Here is a 22,139-nt window from a genome sequence, read left to right on the forward strand (position 1 = left end):
TCCCCAATCTGACCGGACACAGAACTAAAGGAAATCCTTAGAATTTTCAGTTTCTCTAGTCTCAGACTCAATCGGGTGTCTCTATTGCAGAAAATGGTGGTGGCCTTAAAGGGAGCAGAATCTGTGGCTTCAGAATATGCCCCTTTGGCTTAAAGACTATTTTTTAGGCTGATTATTTTTAAGAAACAGACTCAAGAGAAGTTCTGAAAACCAACCAGGTGAGATTGCCTTTTTGTAAGAGACATTTGCATTTGAAAGAAAAACCTCCATTTCTCAGAGTGTCTTCCTTTGTGTACCAGGAAGTGGAGAATGGCTAAATCTCTAGAAGTTTATCAGTGAGGAAGGCAAAGACTTAAGTCTGCAAAAAAACTTACCCTTGATCACTGCTTTTCCAATAGCTTCCCATAACTGGCTTCCTCCCCCCCCCCCCACCCCAACATCTTTTGTCTTAACTGGATCTGGGATTTAAAGTGGTGTCTTGGGCATTTTGGTGGGTTACTTAGTTTTCCTGGGTACCGGCCATGTATGCAAGTGGTATGCACGCTATTAAACTTGTTTTTCTCCACTTAAACTGCCTTTTATTATTGGAGAGTGGGGGTTGGTCCCAGTCTTGAACCTTGAAGGGTAGAAAGAAAATTATTCCCACCACCCACCCTCCACCCCTCACAAAGCTCAGCATACTTTTTTTGTGATACAAGGTCCAGGTTTGGTGAGCTAGGACTTCCCCTAAATCAACTTCATTTTGTGGTATGTGATTGATAGAGATCTTTCAGGCTGGTAAGACCTATACATGCTGGGAATGTCAAAGGGATCTTCTAGCCTGGTCTGAGCCCTTAAGAAAATTTCAAGCTGGAATTTATTTTGTCCATTCTCCTGCTGCTTGCATCTATGTAAGCATAGAAAGTCTAGAATGTTTCCATAAAGGAAGGCTTTCCATATCGTCCCACAGAAATCCTTTTAGCGAGTTCTTCTTTCCTTATATCCTGCCTCTCACCAGTAATTCTAAAGAGGAACCTATTTTCATCCTCACTGCAAAAACTTTTCAGTGAGACCCCTTTTGAAAAGCCAAAGATCCATACCTCCCACCCCCAGCCCTAGCTTGGGCTAATGTCTACCTGGTATTTTTGTTTGTTTTGTTTGATTGTTTTGGTTGTCCCCAATCATAGCCCATCAAGCTCAAAGAACACAAACACCTCTGTTACCAAAGCAAGTCTGACATTTCCCACACTTCTCTATAGGTCACTCCACTGTCTTTGCCACAAATCTTAAGAAAGAGAAGGCAACTTTCCTAGGTCTGGTCTCTTTGTTGTTCAGTTTGTGGCCATAAGTCTATGGTGAGAATGTTGCCCCTATCTGTCCATCCCCACACTGTGTGTTATAAAGAGACAAAGGACTAGAGTTTGCCTGCAGTGAGTAGGACTTGAAACATGCTGGAGAGATGATACCCATGTAATGAAACCAACATTAGTTCACTCCTTGGTGAGTCACAGATACACCAAGTAGAGTTGTGTACAAAGTAAGCTTTATTTGCGGCAAATAAGAAATTCATGGGAAATAGCTTCCAAAGTCCTGACTCTCTAAGAGAAGGTGAATGAGTTCCTTTTGTTTACAGTTAGGATAAATAGTTAGATTGGGAATCCTGGTCATTGGATATAGCGGCAGGCACATGGTCACGCATGCACCTTAAGGAATCCTACCTATATATACACGTTGTATGTTATGTAAATGAGGCTGAGGATTTTTCCTTGGGCAGAGATTTTAGTATTAAAATGAAGTAAAGGTCATTGCTAGTCATTCCAGGGGTCACTCCATGGTCCACATTTGTAGCGTGCGAGTCAGGTTTACCTCAAAGGGTCTGGGTGGTCTGGACAGGCAAGAAATCTTATCAGGGCAGTCACCTTCACCTGGAGGGTAGTTTTGTATTTAATTTGCCTGAGTTAAGAGGTAATCTGTAAAGAAGCGCTTAATGAAAGATGTAAAACATAGATAAGTAAGTACAAGCAGGTGGGCTGTAGAGATTAGGTCTTAGGGTTTTACTGGTGACACTAAAAGCTTAGACAACCTTTAAAATACTTTTCTTTAATTATTTTTTTTTTTTTTTTAAGAAAAGAGAGAGATTCCACACTGGAGTTGATGGGGGAGGGTTGGGGAAGGGAAAGAGAGAGAATATCAAGCAGACTCCCTGCTGAGTGCAGAACCCTTCACACAGGCTCCATCTCAGGATTCTGAGGTCATGACCTGAGCTGAAATCGAGTGGAATGCTTAAGACACCCCCAAAAACCTTAAAAATGCTTTAAGGACGGTAATAAAAACACACATCAGTGTTGATATTAGAGAAATAGAATATATTTGGGGAACTCATAAAAATTCCAGTGGGAGATGAGCAAAGTCATAGGATACAGTCAAAGAGGAGATGAATGAGACACGTTAAGCGTGTACAATCTATGCAACCTGCAGACTATCAAGGTGTGAGTTAAGCCTGATACATCGGCACATTGACACCTATATTCCTGTAACATAGCAATCTGGAACCATTTTCCTAAAGCCAAGTACACATCTCTTTAATTTATTTTTATCTGAGGTCTTGTCAGTTTCTATTTTACCTTCCTCTTACATCTTCAGTCCCTTTACAATAATCTGTATTTTGATCCCAGGTAGAACTTCTCCATTCTGAGGACTTTTGTTTTGTCTTCTTTATCAGGCTTCTTACCTCATTTCTCTTTTTTCCTCCTCCTTAATAGCATATTATCAGCTGAGCCATGATCAAGGAGGTAACATCAGTTTACTAAGACCTTTGAATCTGTGTGAAATTTCCTGAGGAGAAAGAATTTCTTATAAAGTCTGAGTGAGAGGCAGATCCTCCTCTCTCCCCCCATACAAATAGTGAGCATCAGGACCAGGCCAAGCAGAAGAAAAGTGGATACTTTTTTCTGAAAGAAGAGCTGAGAGTGAGTGCCTCCCTAAATTTGCTCCATGTGAGTCCTCTCGGATGCCTATTATATATTAGGCATGGAGGATACACAATAATTAAGAAGTGATCTTGGGGACCCACATGCTGCTGAGAAAGACAGACACATAAGTAGTCAATTGCAATAGAATGGTTTAAGTGAACCCATAGAAATAAGAAATTAAACCAGCCTTAAGGGCTTAAAAGAAACCTCCTAGAGGAACAACCAGGTAAATCAATACATGACAAAATATCACATTAGCCAGGGAAAGAAGAGGGAGAGAATATAGTTTTCTAAGCACACAACTAGCCACTGGACTCTTTTCCAATGATGATTAAACTCATCCTCTTGGAAGATGGTATGAAAAAACAGAAGTTCATAGGACTTTAAAATCCACCTGAGGGGCTCAGTGGTTGAGCATTTGCCTTCAGCCTAGGGTGTGATCCTGGAGTCCCACGATCGAGTCCCGCACAGGGCTTCCTGCATGGAGCCTGCTTCTCCTCGGTGTCTCTGCCTCTCTCTCTCTCTCTGTGTCTCTCATGAATAAATAAATAAAATCTTTTTAAAAAATAAAATTTAAAAAATTTTGAAAAATGAAATGAAATAAAACAAAATTCAGTCAGGTCACTTAATTGAATCCTAGCCATGTGGCAAAGAAGCAAGTGATTTAACTTCTTCCAGCTTCACTGTCTTGAGCATGTTAAAAAAAACAAAAAACCAAACCAAACAAAACAAAACAGAGGACCCAAGTTACATCACTGAAGTTAAGGCCTTAAATCAGTAAACCAGGGCTTAATACCAAATCTAATTTCAATTTCATCCTCTCCCAGAAATGTAGTTTTCACTGGTCAGTCAGCAATTTTCTGATGGGCACCAAATCTGTCACATGGCCCTCTCCATTCCTGAAAGGAAGATGAGGTCAGCTGCATGAAAAGACTCCCAAGACTCCCAAGCACTCCCTCTAAAGGAATATGCCCTTGCCTGGAATAATTATTTCTTTTCTTTTGCATACAACTTTCTTACCCCACCATCCTTCCAGTAAAAACCCTCCCTTTTGGGCAGCCCCTGGTGGCTCAGCGGTTTAGCACCACCTTCCCCCCAGGGTCTGATTCTGGAGGCCTGAGATGGAGTCCCAAGTCAGGCTCCCTGCATGGTGCCTGGTTCTGCCTTTGCCTGTGTCTCTGCCTCTCTCTCTCTCTCTCTCTCTCTCTCTGTGTGTGTGTGTGTGTGTCTCTCATGAATAAATTAAAAAAAATAACAAAAACAAATGATTTAAAACCAAAAACAAAACAAAAATCCTCCCTTTTATATACCTCCTAAGAGAGTTCCCCTCTACTTCCTAGAAGGGATTCTCTCTGATTCATGAATTATTTAATAAAGCCAGTTAGATCTTCAGATTCACTTAGTTGAATTTTGGTTTTTAGCAAGTAACATATGTTTATAGTATACACCATCCAGACAGCTATTGAGAGAATTACATATAACAAGAAAGTGATAATTTCTGAAAAAATAAAGCAGTTATTTATGTCCTGAATTAACACTAACTGCTCTACATATACTTTCTTATGGGCCTGAGAAAGAGTCAAACTCTTTCTGTTTCATTTACAGCAATGAGGAAGCCTACGGGGTGAAGTTTCTTATCTATGTCCTGCAGGTTTTATGCTAAGTTGTCAGTGGGATGGTTTAGGCAGGGAGCCTTGGCCTAACTGTAGGCAAATGAGGAAGGAGCTGGACTATCTACTAGTGGCAATGGACCCAGCTGTTGCTCTGCTTCTTTGTAATCACACGTAATACAATACTGGTTAATAGGCTTCATACTACCCTTCCTCCTAGTTTTGAGGCTCAACTTCTTGGCTAACTTCAAAGTAACAGGATACTGCTTACTGGGGCCCTGCCTTTATCCAGGCCCCCCACTGCTCTACTGTCACCTGGCCTCTGCCAGCATCTGCACATTGACTCTGATCCCAAGGAACTTCACTCATTACTTGGTAACAACCATTGCTACTAACCTGTGACCCTGAGTACTCACTTCAGGGTATGTGCCTGCTGTGTTCCAAGAATGATACTATTTGTCAAAGTTGGAGAATGAAAGTGTCTTTTTAGTCAAATTAAGGAAGTTCAACAGATTACACCCCTATACCCAGAAACATGCAGGCTTACACAGAGACATGCAGAGAGCCCCACAAATATCCAATTGTACAACAAACACTTGTTTAGACCCTACTATATGGGACAGCCCTGGTGGCACAGCGGTTTAGCGCCACCTTCAGCCCAGGGTGTGATCCTGCAGACCCAGGATCAAGTCCCATGTCAGACTCCCTGCATGGAGCCTGCTTCTTTCTCTGCCTATGTCTCTGCCTCTGTGTGTGTGTGTGTGTGTGTGTGTGTCTCATGAATAAATAAATAAAATCTTAAAAAAAAAGAAATTCCTAAAATAAAAAAAAAATTTTTTAAAAAGAACCTACTATATGCCAGGCACTGTACAAGACTCTAGGATAGAGCAGTAGATAAATAGTAAGTGTTCTCCTGAGCCTCAAAGTCTACAGAGGCATTTTTGTTACATCATCTCTGTATAGAAACATTGAATACATAACAAAACTGTGGAAACAGGAGAGTAACCTTCTTAGACCACCTAGCCGACCAATAGCTCTCATGAGAGCATCCTAGCATTAGCTGATTAGACCAACCCTTCTCTGTTTTTTGTTCTGTTCACATCTATTTTTAATTCCAGTACATAAAGAATATCTTCTCCTCCAACAACCAAAGTAGGAACAGGAGTCAGAAGACCATTAATAACCTATTTATTCTGTAAATACTAAAAGACAAAAGGGAAAATAGATGCCACAAGATAGCCTCCAAAAGAATCTTGGAATGGTGACCATCTGTTCTTTTCAGTTATGATGGGCTATATCAAGTTGCACTGTAGCTTCAACCCAGAAGGGACCCATTTTGAGTGGTATCTGAAGAATATTCCTTGGTTCTCTTCTACCCAGAAGTGTCCTTTCAAAAAGTGTGGCTGAAATTTGCCCTTCATCTTCCATTAAGCTATCATTGTTTATCTTGTTCCCAATATATCTCTACTTTGGATATGAAGAGATGAGGAATTTAGATATGGATGAGATTAGGAATTTCAGGAAGTATTTGGAAAGTGTAAAAAAAATTATAATCTAAGTAGAGAAAAATAAATTTAAAAAACTATTGGTTGGGATCCAGAGTGTATTGGGCAGCATAGAAGGAAGGGTAACTGAATTTAAAGATGCATCAATATAATCATCTAAACAGAAGCATTGAATGAAATACAAAGATTTTTTTTAAGTTAAAATACTCAAATAAATAAATAAATAAAAATAAATTTAAAAAGTTAAAATACTCCCAGAAGTAGTGGATGGATCATTATCAAGCTGTCTACCATATGCGCAATTGGTGTTTTAAAAATGAAGAAGAGAGAAAAAAATGATCAAAAACTTTTGAAGAACTATTGGCTGAAATTTTTCAACATTAGAACATAAAGAATACCCATGAATTCAGATGCTCAGCAAATGTCGAGCAAGGCCAATTAAAGTAAACCTACAACTAAATGAATATAGAAAACAACACATTGCCTACAAGGAAAACTATGAGAAGAATATTGTCTGACTTTTCTTCAGAAACAATGGAGGTCAAAGAAAGAAAAACATGGAACTTCATTTGTGATGTGGTGGAAGTAAAACCTGTCAATGTACCTTTCTAGTGAAAATTTCCTTCAAAAACTAATCTAAAATGAACATTTTTCAGGTTAAAAACAATTGAGATTAAGATTATTTTCTTTCTATTTCTTTTTATTAAATTCAATAAAACACAATTGAATATTAAAGTGAAAGTAATAAAGTATTGTGGAATTATTATATAAGCAAAAGTAAAATATATCTGAACTCTAGTACAAAGAATAGATTGGGCTATAAATGAAATGATAGTTTGATAGAACAAAAGGAAACATACCAACACATTGGGTCAAGACATTTCTGATTCCAAAACAGAGCAACGACTTTTCTGAGAAAAGAAAATTACTACATTATAATATCTATCCATGAACACATTTTAGTCCATTTAAGGTTTTACCAAATTAATAATAAGTGACCCCACTAACAATAGAAAAAGAGTATGACCTCAGCACCATTCATTTGGAGGTTAAGGGAAAACAATAAAATCTTAGTATTTCTAGGTAGAATGTAATAGTTTTACATTTTTTATAGAAACTCAAAAGAACTACAGTAGCGAAACACTTTGAAAATGAAGTACAGTCTCTTAGAGCTCATATAATACCTAATTTCAAAACTTACTATAAATCTTTGGTAAAAAGATAGTGCTGAATAATCATGAGAGACAAAAACATCAACCAAAGAGATGAGAGGGACACTGGGGTGGCTCACTGGTTAAGCATCTGCCTTCAGCTCAGGTCGTGATCCTGGAGTCCTGGGATCAAGTCCCACATCAGGCTCCCTGCATGGAGCCTGCTTCTCCCTCTGCGTATGCCTCTGCCTCTCTCTTTCTGTGTCTTTCATGAATAAATAAATAAAATCTTAAACAGAAACAGATCTTCATATTAATCAGTTATTGACACTTAACAAAATCACCAAACTATTTTTGAAAGAAGGAATAATCTTTTCAATAAATGGTGCTGCTAGAACTATATATTTATACAGAAATAAAATTAGCTTTGACCCTATTTCACACCTTATGCATAAATTAATTTAAACACCACAAAGACCTATATGTACAAATAAAAATGTACCAAACTGCACAGCATCTAGAACTCTACAGCAATAGAAGAAAAAGTATTTGTGATCTTTTTTAAGAAAGAAAAAATAATTGATAAATTCAACTTCATTAAAATTAACAAGGTCTGCTCCTCAAAAGAAAATCAGCCCAGAGATTGAAAAAAAAAAAGTATTTATAACATGTACATTTGAAAAAGCACTTGTATCCGGATTGAATAAAGAACTCTTACAAGGCAATAATCCAAAGACAATCCAATGAAGGCAGGCAAACTTTTAACCTAAATATTTCACAAAAGATATGCTAATGCCTAGGAAGCATATAAAAAGATGATCAAATGATGAGTTATGAAAGAAATGCAAATTTAGGAGAAGGGTAAAAAAATAAATAAATAAAAATTAAAAATAAAAAGGAGATGCAAATGTGTGTCATTTTGGTTTATGCGTTACCAAGCTATAACAATGTCCCTGGCATTAAGGGGTTAAATAATACAGGTTTGCTGAAATTTCTGAGAACAAACATGAGGGTCCCCAAGCTACTTTTAAGTTGCTAAGGAGAATACATTCCTAACAATCTAATTTTCTTATCCAGAGATCCTGACACCATGCCTGCAGATTAGGAAAAAAGATAGATTGAAAAAATAATGAAAATAACTGCATCTTTGTAAGTTTAGATAATAGTAATAATAATAATAATAATAATAATAATAATAATAATGTAAGAATAATAATGAGAGAGTTAATATAAGTAGTAGTAGAGTTACTCTACTAACTCTAACAGTAGAGTAACTCAGTAACTCTAATTGTAGAGTTAATATAAGTACAATTAGTATTTATAGCTAACAATTATTTAGGCTTTGATATGTCTCAGGAAGTGTCTTCAGTGTTTTCCAAACACGATTCTTATCCTTGGCATACTGAAAATAAAATTAAGGCAAAGAAAGTTTAAGTCATCAGCCTAGAGTCACACAATTAGTGTGTATTCAAATTAGAATGTGAATCCAAATTAGCCTAATTCACAAACACGTAGGTAGGAAAAAGCAATATTATTGCTTCTTTAAAAAAAAAAAAAAGGATTACTCAACATAATGGGGAGAGATATAAAAATTTTGAAAATAATTCTGTTTTTTAAATACAAATACTAATATTGTTCTAGTATAAACTAAGAGCAACCTCATTCTTAATTCCATCTTTTATCAGTACACTTCCCTGACTCTAAATTTATTTATCTTTACAAGCAAACAAAACACAGTATGTAATAGAGTGCTGGAAATAGGAAATATCCTGGTCTAGCATTCCATATGATAAATAATTCATAAGGAGAATTTCTTCTCAATAATTGTTTTTGTCTAAAGAATTCTAGAAATTCTCAGTCAAAAACATCTATTGAGAGGGGAGCCTAGGGGGCTCAGTTGATTAAGTGCCTGACTCTTTGATCTCAGCTCAGGGCATGAACTCAGGGTGGTGAATTCCTGGGTGTGAAAAAAAAAAATCTCCAGAGAAACTATTTCCACAAAGCTTTTGTTTGTTTGGTTTGGTATTTATTTTGGTTTTGATGTTGGTCAGGCTGTTCTTGGAAAATCAGCACTTCTGTATGCACTTCTGTGTCCTTAGCTAAACATAGTCCAGGGCAGACTATGCCACACAAATTTTTCTTGCTTCTGTTCCTTGGGCTCCAGTAAGGCCCAAGGGCTACTCCCTTCCCTGAGGACTTGCAGAAGCCTATACAAATGCTTCTGCTCAGTGGAGTGAGGAGTTCTACAGGAAAAAGCAAAGCACCTGGATGACAGACACAGGTGAAATAAATGGTCATGGGGTTGCCAGAAAGATGGGATAGAAAGTGAGGCTGGGCAGAAAAACTTATCTCTGTGAACTGGACATAGAGATACATGTGACTGCTGAGCTGGAGAAAGGAACGGTGATACTCTGGGAACTTAAGGGATATGAGCTAAAACTGCATGATGGCACTGTGCCAAGGCACAGATTGTTGATGGGAACTTTCTCTGGGTAATGTTATGTTTGGAGAAAGGGAACCAAAAAAAGTGATTTCTTGGTGATGGAAAACCTGCTGGAACTCTGATGCCATTTTGGAGGCAGGATAAGGATTGGTCAATAGGAAGAGATTCTGGTTTCCATAGACCAGGATTTCCTCCCTTCTTGTTCTCTTCTACTTCCTCAGTCTACAAGTCTTTAGAGTGGATACGATAACACTTATGATCACCCTCAGTCACAAGGGGATTCTATTTTCTTGTGGAGGACAGTAGTAACAATATATTTTGAGTTTATCAAGAGCAAGTTTAGAGAAAGTGGAAGGAATTTTTATCAGATAGCAATGTTAAAAACAAACAGATAAAATAGTTTATCCAAACAACTGTAAGAGAGGAAAAATAATTTTCTGTTTGCCCTTCTAGGTTTTTGGCTGAGGCCTCCCTATAGTAAAAGATTATCAGGTGAAAAAATAGCAAAAGTTTAATAATGTATGTATGGAATTTACCCTGGAAAAGTGAGTAACTCCTTGAAATAGCCCAAACCATCACCTTAAATGCCTTCTTTAGATAAAGACAAAGGAAGATGTTGGGGGGTCGGATGGGTAGGAGGGAGGGTTTCTAGTGGGAGGTTCCCAGGAAAAACACAGTAAACAAGGGAATGATTGTTATGCAGATTTACATCTGTGCCTTCTTCTTTGATAAGAATTTCTAAAGATTTACTCCTTCTCCTCATCAGGTCTCCCTTATATATGTAAATGTCTTAGAGGTCAGTGTAAGGATCTGAAAGGCAACATCTACTCTGCTTTCAGAGATTGATTGCTCTATGTCTACTGTTTCTTAGAAATAATCAATTCAAGGTCATCCTTAAACCAAATAGGCATATTGGGGGAAGGCAGATTCTACTCCCTTTCACGTCTATCAATATAAACTTATACAGTTTCACAGAAAACTACTGGCTGATCCTATGAATCCAATTGCTTTATGAACCAAGAGGATATTTTTTCTTAGTCCAGCCTTCTGAGGCTGTTCCCACAGAGATACTCCTACCAATTGTTGCAGTCTTTCCCAGAAAGTGCATCCTAGGCTAGTCTTTTATTTATTTTTTATTCTTTTCTTTTTTTCTTTTTATTTTTTCATTTTATTTTTTTTTAAAGATTGTTTTTATTTATTCATGAGAGACACAGAGAGAAAGAGAGGCAGAGGGAGAAGCAGGTTCCATACAGGGAGCCTGATACGGGACTTGATCCCAGGACTCCAGGATCACGCCCTGGGCCAAAGGCAGGGGCTAAACCACTGAGCCACCCAGGGATCCCCCCTCTTTTATTTTTTTAAAAAGATTTATTTATTTTTGAGGGGAGTGAGAAGGGACAGGAGAAGAGAGAGAGGAAGAGAGAATCTAAGGCAAACTCCCTGCTAAGCATGGAACCAGAGATCCTGTCCTGAATCAAAATCAAAAGTTGGATGTTTAACCGACTGAACCACCTAGGCACTCCTAGGCTAGCTTTTTAATATAGGTTATCTGAGCACCAGAGTTTTACCCATTTAGCTCAGGTAGGGTCCTTTCCAATAAAGTCCCTGTACCTGTCTGGCTTCTAAAATTTTCTTCTTAGGGCTCCTAGATTCTGAAGTCGGGCATTATCTTTTCCTACTCCTTTACCTCTGTTTGTTTCTCTCTTTATGGTTTGCCTTGCTCAAAAGAGTCAACTGGCATATTGGAATTGCTTTGTACATTTACTAGTCTTAGCCTCATCATTTTCTTCTAGCCTCATGGCATCCAAGGATGTCCTATAGTAATCTCTTCTCCATAGCCATACTTTCCAACAGCCATAAAGCCCCTCTATACCTTCCTGCTGTAAAGGCATAACTACTTTCTGCACAAAGAAGCCTGTAGGTTAAAACCAATGAGAACTTCATGCTCTCATCACTCGTTGACAAGAGATGACAAGCTAGGAGCTAAAACAAGCAAAACTGATAAAACATTTGTAAACTCATTTCCCAGCCAATTCCCTTCCCACAGGTCTTACTTGATGATCTATCAGAGTGATTTCCAGTAGTCAGATAATATTTACTCAAATTCTTTTGTTGTCTACTTTTCACAGATTTGACAAAGAACTCTGGTCTTGAGGCTGCCTCTTCCAGTCATGTTTTTAGTTACTAACTCCACTCAAGTCCCCTTTTTCTTCATCCTTAATGGCATCCCTGGCTTTGAGGTTTTCCATAACTGGATTTCCATCCCCTTTTGTTGTCTCTACACTGTCTCCATCATGGGCAATACCACCATCCTGGCAGTCATCAGGACAGAGCCCTCCCTACATGAGCCCATGTACTTGTTCCTCTCCATGTTGGCTGTAACAGATCTGGGGCTCACCCTCACCACTTTGCCTACAGTCATGGGAGTCCTCTGGTTTGGGGCCTCAGAAATTAGCTTTGAGGCTTGTTTTGCCCAGTTCTTCTTCCTTCATGGATTCTCCTTTATGGAATCTTCTGTGTTGCTGGCCATGTCCTTTGATCGCTATGTGGCCATCTGCCGTCCCCTGCATTATGTCTCCATCCTCACCAACCGAGTAATCAGAAGAATAGGGGTGGCCATCATTTGCCGCTGTGTTCTGGCTGTTCTTCCCCCACTGTTCCTGCTGAAACGATTACCCTTTTGTGGCTCCCACCAGCTTTCCCACTCCTACTGCCTCCATCAAGACATGATTCGCCTGGTGTGTGCTGACACCACTGTCAATAACTGGTATGGATTTGTTCTAGCTCTGGTCATTATTACACTGGACCCCCTGCTCATTGTGCTTTCCTATGTACTCATCCTGAGAAGTGTCTTGAGAATCAGCTCCCAGGTTGAAAGGCTTCGGGCACTCAATAACTGTCTATCTCATATTCTGGCTGTTTTGGTCCTCTATGTGCCCATGGTGGGATTGTCCATGACTCACCGCTTTGCCAAGCATGCCCCTCCAATTGTACATGTCATCATGGCCAATATCTATCTATTAGCACCTCCCGTGATGAACCCCATTATCTATAGTGTTAAAACAAAACAGATCCGTCGAGGCATTTTTCACCTCTTTTCTCATAGACAATTGTAATAGAGCATGGAGAAATGGGTTGTGGGTACTATTCCTTAAAGAAAGAACTTAGGAAACTTGAAAAGTTATGGTTTGGGTATCCAGTCATATATGAATCACAAAGCAGGAATGGGTGTTAAATACATTATTGTGCTCCCTGAATTGGTAATTTAAACTAAGCTGAACCATCTACCCATCATGTAGCTGTTGCATTTACAGGAGATTTTTGCATACTGAGTTCCTCAAAACTGAAATTCTCAACTGTAGCATATGGATAGAAATGTCTGTGATTTGTCCTGTACAAAGGACCACCCTGACCTGCAAGTTTGCAGGCAGGCTAAAAATGTTATTTGTGAGACTTATGCTACATAAGTGACGTTAGGAGCCTGGTTACCTCCAGGGGAGAATTGGCCTTTCTGGTCTGGACACCAAAAGCTGTAAATCTTGCCTTATATACCCTCTGGCTCCAGGCTGGGCTGGCCCCCAAGAATAGAATCTGGGAAGGGGCAAGCACATATGGCCCAGGCTCCTTAAAAATGTGAAGACGTGATAACATAGAAATGCAGCTCATTCAAAATTGCACGTAGGCAAACAAATGTTTAACTTCTGACTCTGTCATATGCCCTATAAATACAGCCTTCATGGGAATGGTCAGTTGGAAGTCTCACCTGAGAGGAGGATGCCCTGCCCAGGCCTCTCAGTTGGGACTCCAGCTTGGCTGTCTCCACCCAGCATCCCCAGCTAATAAGGTTGGATGTTGTAAGTACCCAGTCTGATATAACTCTGTCCTATTCTCCTTTACTGCTTACAATTGCCCTCATGTATGCACAGATGTCCCTTTTCTTCTTTCTTTTTCTATTAGATTTTTATAATATCAATAAAGTGGTTTCTCCCCCCCCACCTTTAAAACTGAGAGTATGGCTGCCATGAATCTTTTGTTGAGAAATTAACTTCTTTTTGCTTGCATTTAACTTACTTAATTTTTTAACTCTTGATCTTATTTAGCCAATACCATTTTTATCTATCAGATAACATGAGGTCGTGGCTTCCCTGATTGTAACCATGGGTCCTCTGTCAGACATGTTTTTCACGGCTTCCGGCTTTATAATTTTTTGCCCTCTCCGGGTAAAAAGACTCTTTATAGGGCAGCCCGGGTGGCTCAGCGGCTTAGCACCACCTTCATTCAGCCCAGGGCATTATCCTGGGGACCTGGGATCAAGTCCCATCCCACATGGGCTCCCTACATGGAGCCTGCTTCTCCCTCTGCTTACGTCTCTTCCTCTCTCTCTCTCTCTGTCTCTCTGTCTCTTATGAATAAATACAAATCTTTAAGAAAAAAAAAGACTCTTTAATTCAACCCCATCTCCCTAGATCACATCATTTAGGAAGTGACAGTATAGTCAATGTTCCTTCTAGACTTTTGGTAAATTGGAATGAGCTATCTACATTTTTTTCTGGCCTTGTTGTTTTCATAAAAGAATTATGTGATTGGTCCTAGTCCCTAAAGGAAACAACTCAGCTAAGAACAAATTCTTGCCATTGAATGTGTTAGAAAAAGTGAATAGGATCTGACTTGAAAGCCAAGAACTTTCTCAGTATCTGTAATTTTTAATAAATTTGTCATCATTGTAATGCCTTGTCCACTATTCTGGACATTCAATTTATGTACTGACGCAAATTCTAAGCCTCCCTGTGGAGGGTCACAGGAGCTGTGAGTGAACTGGGGGCTTCTCTGGGGGCAACAGACCGAGTGAAGTTTGGGTTTACTGTGAAGTATAATCAGAAGAAGGGCAGTTTGCCTTGGTGAAGTAAACTTCGAGAAATCTCTGACTGCTTTCTAACTGCTGAGTGACTGAGAAGTGACTGATCTTTATCATGAAAGCAGAACACTTGCATAAAAGAATACATTTAAATGTATGTATTGTGCCACTGTCTCTATCCTCATTTACCAGCACATCAGAAATACTAGTTTTCCATTTTAACTTCAAAATCCGTTGAGGTTTTTTTTTTTTTTTTTTTTTTTTTTCTAGTTTAATAATGAAATAACAAAAACTTGGGACACCTGTGTGGCTCAGTTGTTGAGCATCTGCCTTCAACTCAGGGCATGATCCTAGGGTCCTGGGATCGAGTCCCACATCAGGCTCTCCATGGGGAACCTGCTTTTCCCTTTGCCTATGTCTCTGCCTCTCTCTCTGTATCTTAAATAAATAAATAAATAAATAAATAAATAAATAAATAAATAACATTTTAAAAAAAATAACAAAAACTCAGGGTTTAAGTATGTATGGTAGAGCTTCTTTTCCATCTGAACCATGACAAGACCTGAGGGACAGTCCTCTGCCCCCTTTCTAGAGGCTGTCTCCTGGTTCATTCACTAAGGGGGCAGGTGGCAGTAGTTGCAAAGTTGAGAGGGGAATGGTTGGAGAGCAGAAGGCTTGTGCCTGTGAGATAAGATTCCAAGTCTAGGGAGGGGCTGAACATATGAGCCTGTTGTCTCATGGCTCAGATAGTACCCCACCTCAGCCCTCTCAGTGTTGCATGTATGGGGACTCTTGCTTGGGGAGGGGGAGGGGTTAGTCACTGATGAAGAATGAAGAATGATTTTCTTGAACTTGGGTCCCAGGGGAACACCCTGACTTCCTTTCCGTCTTTAACATCCTGCCCACAAAGAGACTTCCCCTTGGGTTTCCTTTCTGACTCTCATTCCTGTCTCCCTGGCCCTCTCTCATTTGTCTTCTCCCCTTCCTTCACTCATTTTCCTTCCCATCTATTTCACTGACCTTATCTTCCCATCTATTCCACTGACGAAGCCTCCCCCTGAGGCTTGTTCTGTCCTCTCTACTTACTGTTTCTCATCTTGCCCACTGAGGCTCACCTCTAAGCCACTCAGTCCCCAGGACAAATCCGGATAAGCAGTGCATGTCCCCCATGTGCCCTTGCAACACAATTGTCCTGCACACAGCTGATTGCCTGCCGTCTCCATGGGTGCGCGACAGTTGCTAAGTCCTCCTCTAACTGGCATTTGGCAGTGTTTCAGAGCCTGTGGTTCCCAGTGCTGGTGGTGAGGCTGGCCCCCACTCTGGCCACATTCAGACTCACATCCCCAGAGAGGCAGGCAGAGGTCCTCCAAGAATGGTTAGGGACATAAATATCCTGCCTTCAAGCCAGTAGATACTGAACATCTAAGACATTATAGAGAATGTCAATTGAAGTGGAGGTTACATCTGGACCACAGTCTTTGACCTCAAAGGTTATATCTAAAGATTTTAAAAACCATTACCGTATAATGTAAATGTATCAGTTTATGTTGAATACAATTGAGCACATTTTACTGTAGTGCTAAGCCTCACCAGGGCCTTAATGTACTCGGAATGGTGTGAAGCTAGTCAGTCACAGCCAGAGCCCTGTCAGGCCACAAGGTGACCTGTATCTCACTTATGTTTTAACGTATGAGTATGCTTTATGGAAGGACTTCTTTGGAGATACTAAAACCATATCCATTGCTGTGTATAAAGGAGAAGATGGTTGCTGACAAGCAGAGCAGAATATTGAGTTGTTATTCTCTCTTTATCTAAATGCCTCTCTTCACAGTATTTTCTACCACATGCTTGATCTTATCCTTCTTTATCCTCTGAGGAGGGGTAAGATAATGTTGAAAACTTATTGCTGGGCTGGAACCAGCCTGGCACAGTTTTGTCTTTGGCATCACCATACGCTCTAATCCCATGGTTTCCATAGCTGGCAAACACCAATGATACTCTGATAACACTGCTCTTAAGGCACAGAACCTGTTGCTCAGTGACCACCAGTTCCTCAGTTACCTAGATACCTCCATGGACTGTTGATATATAATAAAGACATTATTTTCAGTTCTGGCCTAGTACCTGGCCCTAGTGATCTAAATGTCTACAGAACTCCTTACCAGACAAAAAAGAAATGTTCTTTGGTAGATGCAATAAATAACCACTGGAATTCAAGGTCATTACTAAACAAACACAATTGGTTTTATTGAGAGTACTTTATCCCACATTGAATGGGTTGCTATGGTAAGGAGGCAAAGAACCAGCCAAAGCTTGAGCAACCCTCTCATAGACTCCTCTTCTGTATCTTTTTCTTTTTCCTCTTTCTCTCCTTGGTTATCATCCAGCTCTTAGGGAAATGTGGAGACCACAATGATTGAAAATCATTCACTAAAAAAAAAAAAAATCAACATTTCATATAACTCCATTAAAAAGAAAATTCACCAATGGAAACTTAGGGAAGTTGACAAAGATGTCCTGTGAGGTTGGCTTCAGTGTACACAGAATATATACCCAGGAAGGAACAGGCCGACTTCAAACATAGGAGACTTTGGTTATTCACTTTGGGGAGTCTCCTGTCACACAGTGTTGGGCAAAAGCTTAGAGGAATACCCCAAAGTCAGAGACTTTGATCTCCATCTCTACCTCTACACTATATATAAAAATGCAGAATTAGGAGAAATAGACACAGGAACATCATCCACTCTTAGTTTATTATTTGATTTAATAAAAAAACATTTTCCTTTTTAATTTTTTTTTGCATTTTCAAAATGTTTTATTTAAATTCAATTTTTAACATATAGTATAACACCCAGTGCTCATCTCATCATGTGCCCTCCTTAATGCCCATCATCCAGTCACCCTATCCTCCCATTCACCTACCCTTCTGCAACCCTATGTTTGTTTCCCAGAGTTTGGGGTCTCTCATGGTTTGTCTTCCTCTCTAATTTTCCCCAGTCAGTTCCCCTCATTTCCCATATGGCCCCTTTCATTATTTTAAAGAACATTTTCTTAAGCTCCTGCTCTACTCAACCAAAGCATTATTCTTGAAGCTGGTACACAGTGGATTTCATAGTCCAGTAGGGGAGGAGCAGAGAGAGACACACAAAAGAAGAAATTTTAAGTGTGACAAGTGCTTCTAAACAGAAAGTTGTGCCAATCCTTGGGCATGACAGACACAGGATACATTACATAGCTTGTAAACTGCACCAGAGCATTTGCCATGGTCCCACATTTGCATATTTGGCTTGCCTCCATATTACCCAAAATTCCAGTGATTCTGTAAAGTTCTTCTCCTTTGATGATTAAGGGCAAGGGAAGGTGCAAGAGGTCAGAAATTCATTTATATTTAGCCCTGATTTCATCAATCTTTAGGGAAATAATCTTCCTCTGGGTGGCCTCCACAAGGCTGTTGAACTCTGGCAAATTTATTCCTTCCTCTTTCTATATTAAATCTATAGCTACCTTTACTGTCACCTTTGAGAATGGGATCTTATCTGAATCCCTCCTCACCTGTTATATGGATTAAACTTATCCTTACAGCCTGGCCTGAAACCATTTTCTCCAGGCCAGGCTTTTTTCTGCCCTTAACACATGTGTCTCCTTCTTTTTCTTTCTTTCCCCATAATTACACACACATAATCTACCCTTTGTTACCTCTGTTCTACACACCTGATAAATATGCACCAAGTTCCAAACGTGTCCAGTTCTGATCTGAATTAATTTCCTTTCAGGCTCTGATTATTTATAGTTTCTGATTAGCACCCTTTCATCAAGATCATCATAACAAAACTTCTTCCTTTGGACAAGGAATTGATTCACTTCTTGATTTCAATTCACTTCACTATGTAAAAATTGAGCATTAATATTTTACATGTACAGTTGTCTTGCACGCATACTGTTTTCAATAGCCATCATTTGGAAATTAGCTCAGAAAGACTGTTTCGATGATGACAAGGTTCTAGAAAATGGAGCTGGGTGCACATAGGGACACAACAAATAAAAGTTAATGGTTGCAAGGATGTCCAGTCCACATGAAAACACAACCAAGACTGGAGTCTGTTAAACTTGTTGGACCATGCCACAGATTTCAGAATCACATCAGAGCTGTTATTAGTAAAATTAATGCATTTAGTACAAAATGAATATCAATTGAGCACATGCTAAGAACCTTGCACTATGTTTTGTGCTTTCCTATGACTTATTATATTTCATCCTTATGAGGAAAGAAAAGGGGGGAATGGCAGAAAAAAAACAGCTGTATCTGTAAGACTTTATTTCTGACATTTGCCCATTTATTTTAATGTGTTTCTTAGAAATTTGTGCCAGTCAAGTAATCATTCTGTTTATAATTTCTTAGTCCTTTTCCAGATAGGAGAAAGTAAATGTCATATTCTTGGTGGGGACAGAGAAAATAATTGGAGTATACTACCGCGAATCTGCTTAGTTTTAATACTGTAGATAATAGGGTTCATGAAAGGGGGGAAAAGGAAGTAGATGTAGCTCATTATGATGTGTACTAGACGGGGAACATTCTTCCCAAATCGGTGGATGAATGTCAAGCCAAAAACAGTGACATAGAAGACCAAGATGCAGCAGATGTGGGAGACACAAGTGTTGAGGGCCTTGGACCTCTCTTCTTCAGAGGCAATGCTCATCACAGTCTGGAGTATCAAAACATAGGAGCAAAATATTATCAGGCAGTCCATTAGGACCATAGAAAATACCACCACAACAGGATACAGGCGATTGAAGGTGATGTCAGCACAGGCTAATTTGATAACATCCTGGTGAAGACAGAATGCATGAGAGAGGACATGGGATCTGCAATAGGGAAACCAGTAGAGAGGCAATATTGGAGGCAATATGAGAACAAATCCCCTCATGAAAACTCCCACTCCAATCTTTAACACTTGGATGTTGGTGATAATGGAAGTATATCTCAGTGGGTTGCAGATGGCAATAAACCGATCATAGGCCATGGCAAGCAAAATTCCAGACTCTATCATAGAGAGACTGTGGATGAAGTAGGCTTGGAGAAAGCAGATGCCGTGGCTGACTTCCCTGTGATTTATCCACATCACACACAGCACAGTAGGCATTGTAACTAGGGTCATCCCTAGGTCTGTGGTTGCCAGCAGGGCTAAGAAATAGTACATGGGTTCATGGAGGTTATGGTCAACCCTGATGAGAAATAGGAGAATGCCATTGCCAAGAAGTATAGAGATATAGACGACAGATAATGGGATGGAGATCCAGTGGTGTGCTTTTTCCAGGCCCACGAAGCCAGTCAGCAGAAAGGGTGTAGCACTGGTATTGAGTTCTATAATAGGCATTTTCATAGAGTAAGTCTTCTCTTAAGGAAAGAACATGCACAGGTCCATAGGTGTTCAGAAATGCTCCTTTAGTAGCTTCTACTTTTTTTATTTCCTGTAGTTCTTTTCTAAACTGTAATGACACCAGAGAAATAAAGTGGTCATTCTTAGGAAAGCCTTAGAGATAGGAGAAAGAAAAAGACGAAAGAAAGAAAGAAAGAAAGAAAAGAAAGAGAAGAAAAGAAAGAAAAGAAAAGAAAAGAAAAGAAAAGAAAAGAAAAGAAAAGAAAAGAAAAGAAAAGAAAAAGATAAACAACTGCAAATCATTGTTTAATATATGTGCCAGGGAATGTACTAGGCAAGGTGGATTTAATTGTGAGTTTATGAGATAGAGCTGATTCTTGTCCTTATAAAGCATAAAATGTGAAAAAAAAGAAAATATTTGAGATTACACTATTAAGAGAAAAAAAAGGATGACAGTGACTGAAATGCATAGCTAGGGTCTGGGGGAGGGTAGAAAGGGGGAATGAGAAAAAGCGGGGAGACTTTAGTAAGTGCAGTCCAGGCTGATGGCAGCCTGCAGCCTTAGGCTTCAGGTGGGGGTGGGGGTGAGGCAAACTTTGCCCTGGTAGAGCAAAGAGAAGCAGATTGTGCAAACCAAAACTAAAAACAAACAAACCAAACACCCTCCCCACAAACAAACAAACAAACAAACAATCCAAAACCAAAAAGGAAACTGTTTTGATAGGGATGGGTCTGAGTTGCCCATCCTCACATGTCTAACCCAGGCTATTTCCTAGGTCATGCTGAGACCCAGAGGAGTGTGGGAACCAAATAGGGAGGGAGAGACAGAGTTAGAGAGCATAACTGCTTCCTATTATACAATACACATGGTGGGATGTGCCAGTGTGCCCTATTTTTAAATAGAATGCCCAGAAACATCTTAATTACCCTATTTTTTGATAACTGTTACTGAAAATGATAAAGAGGCCCCCACAAGGTCCAGATGCCAGGAAGCAGCAGAGTTGTTCTCTTCCTGCATCACATTAGACAAGGGGAATTTCAGAAATGGTGATCTCTTAGTAGTATCTGTGAAAAAAATAAGCCTTAACATGTCCTTTTCCATGTTCACACTCAAAGACTGAGAACCTGTGCTTGACTCTAGCGAAGTAATGAGCATCCTTTGTGGAGCTGGCTCTTACTGATGTGTGTGTGTGTGTGTCTTGAGAGGTCCAGGGGTTGGACGAACAGTTAATTGATAATTAGGATAGTATATTCATTCAATGACCCAGTTTGATGATGTTGAAATAAACTTTCTAGGCCTGAGATGGAACTGCTTCTACCCAGGGTTCCACATTAGCAAACTGAAACTTACACAACTTTCATGTCCCTGTCAATGTTCCACTTGACCAGAAACACAGTATATCCATCAGTCAAGCCCCCAAAACAAAGTGAACTCTGGGCCTTCTCACCCAGACAAGATTGACTATGTGGCTTCAGACAATAAGGTGTTTCTATTTGTCTCTTCCTTATTCTTTGTTCTTTATTCTTTATCCTGTAAAAACCTTCGGGCTTGCACCCCATATTGCAGTTCTCCAAAACTGCATGTCCGCTTCATGAAGTGTTAAACATATTTGTTTGCATTGGGGTGCCTGGGTGGCTCAGTCAGTTAAGCGTCTCACTTTGGCTCAGGTCATGGCTCAGTGCTCTGGGATTTAGCCCCACATCAGGTTCCCTGCTCAGTGGGGAGTCTGTTTCTCTCTCTCCCTCTCCTTCTGCCTCTCCCCCTGTTCATGCTATCACAGTCTTCCTCTCAAATAAATAAATAAAATATTTTAAGAAATATATTTGTGTCAACTAAATGGTCTTCTTTAATCATTATTTAACACTGCAAAGACTTCTAATTCTACAACTCTACAGCCTTATCACCTTAAAAAATATAGCCATCAACTCACAGAGGTGTTCATTCCTGGGGAGTCCTTAAGATCTTGTATTGATGAAAAACTGTTTTCCCAATCTAATCATTCTATTCCAGAAACTTAGAGGCTTCAAGAAGACACTCTGGTTCTCTCTTTTCTTCTGTGTGTTCTCATGGAGGAACACCACCCAGACATTCAAGTAACACATTTTACATTTGCCTTTCCTTGGGATCCTTCTCTCTTTTGTTTCCAGCCTTTGTTCCCCATATTCCTGTCTGCCTTGTACCCTTTATTCTTATCTTCTGCATTCCCAGCATCATCTCTGCTGACTGATTAGATGATTTTTATATT

At 39.6% G+C, this 22,139-nt stretch overlaps 2 protein-coding genes across 2 annotated transcripts; one reads left to right on the forward strand and one right to left on the reverse strand.

Annotated features, from left to right (window-relative positions):
- Positions 1–11,831: 11,831 nt before the first annotated feature.
- On the forward strand, positions 11,832–12,776 carry LOC129504867 (olfactory receptor 51Q1-like). The gene has a single exon (XM_055317747.1). The coding sequence runs from the start codon at positions 11,832–11,834 to the stop codon at positions 12,774–12,776; it is 945 nt and encodes a 314-aa protein (XP_055173722.1).
- Positions 12,777–18,942: 6,166 nt separating this feature from the next.
- On the reverse strand, positions 18,943–19,890 carry LOC129504868 (olfactory receptor 51B6-like). The gene has a single exon (XM_055317748.1). It carries the CDS (start codon positions 19,888–19,890, stop codon positions 18,943–18,945), a length of 948 nt encoding a protein of 315 aa, XP_055173723.1.
- Between the last annotated feature and the right edge of the window lie 2,249 nt (positions 19,891–22,139).

The sequence above is a fragment of the Nyctereutes procyonoides genome, unplaced genomic scaffold (genome assembly GCF_905146905.1).
Source record: "Nyctereutes procyonoides isolate TBG_1078 unplaced genomic scaffold, NYPRO_anot_genome, whole genome shotgun sequence".
Taxonomy (NCBI): domain Eukaryota; kingdom Metazoa; phylum Chordata; class Mammalia; order Carnivora; family Canidae; genus Nyctereutes; species Nyctereutes procyonoides.

Coding starts and splice junctions, on each gene's coding strand:
- LOC129504867 (XM_055317747.1), top strand. CDS start 11,832: ATGTTTTTAGTTACTAACTCCACTCAAGTCCCCTTTTTCTTCATCCTT.
- LOC129504868 (XM_055317748.1), bottom strand. CDS start 19,890: ATGCCTATTATAGAACTCAATACCAGTGCTACACCCTTTCTGCTGACT.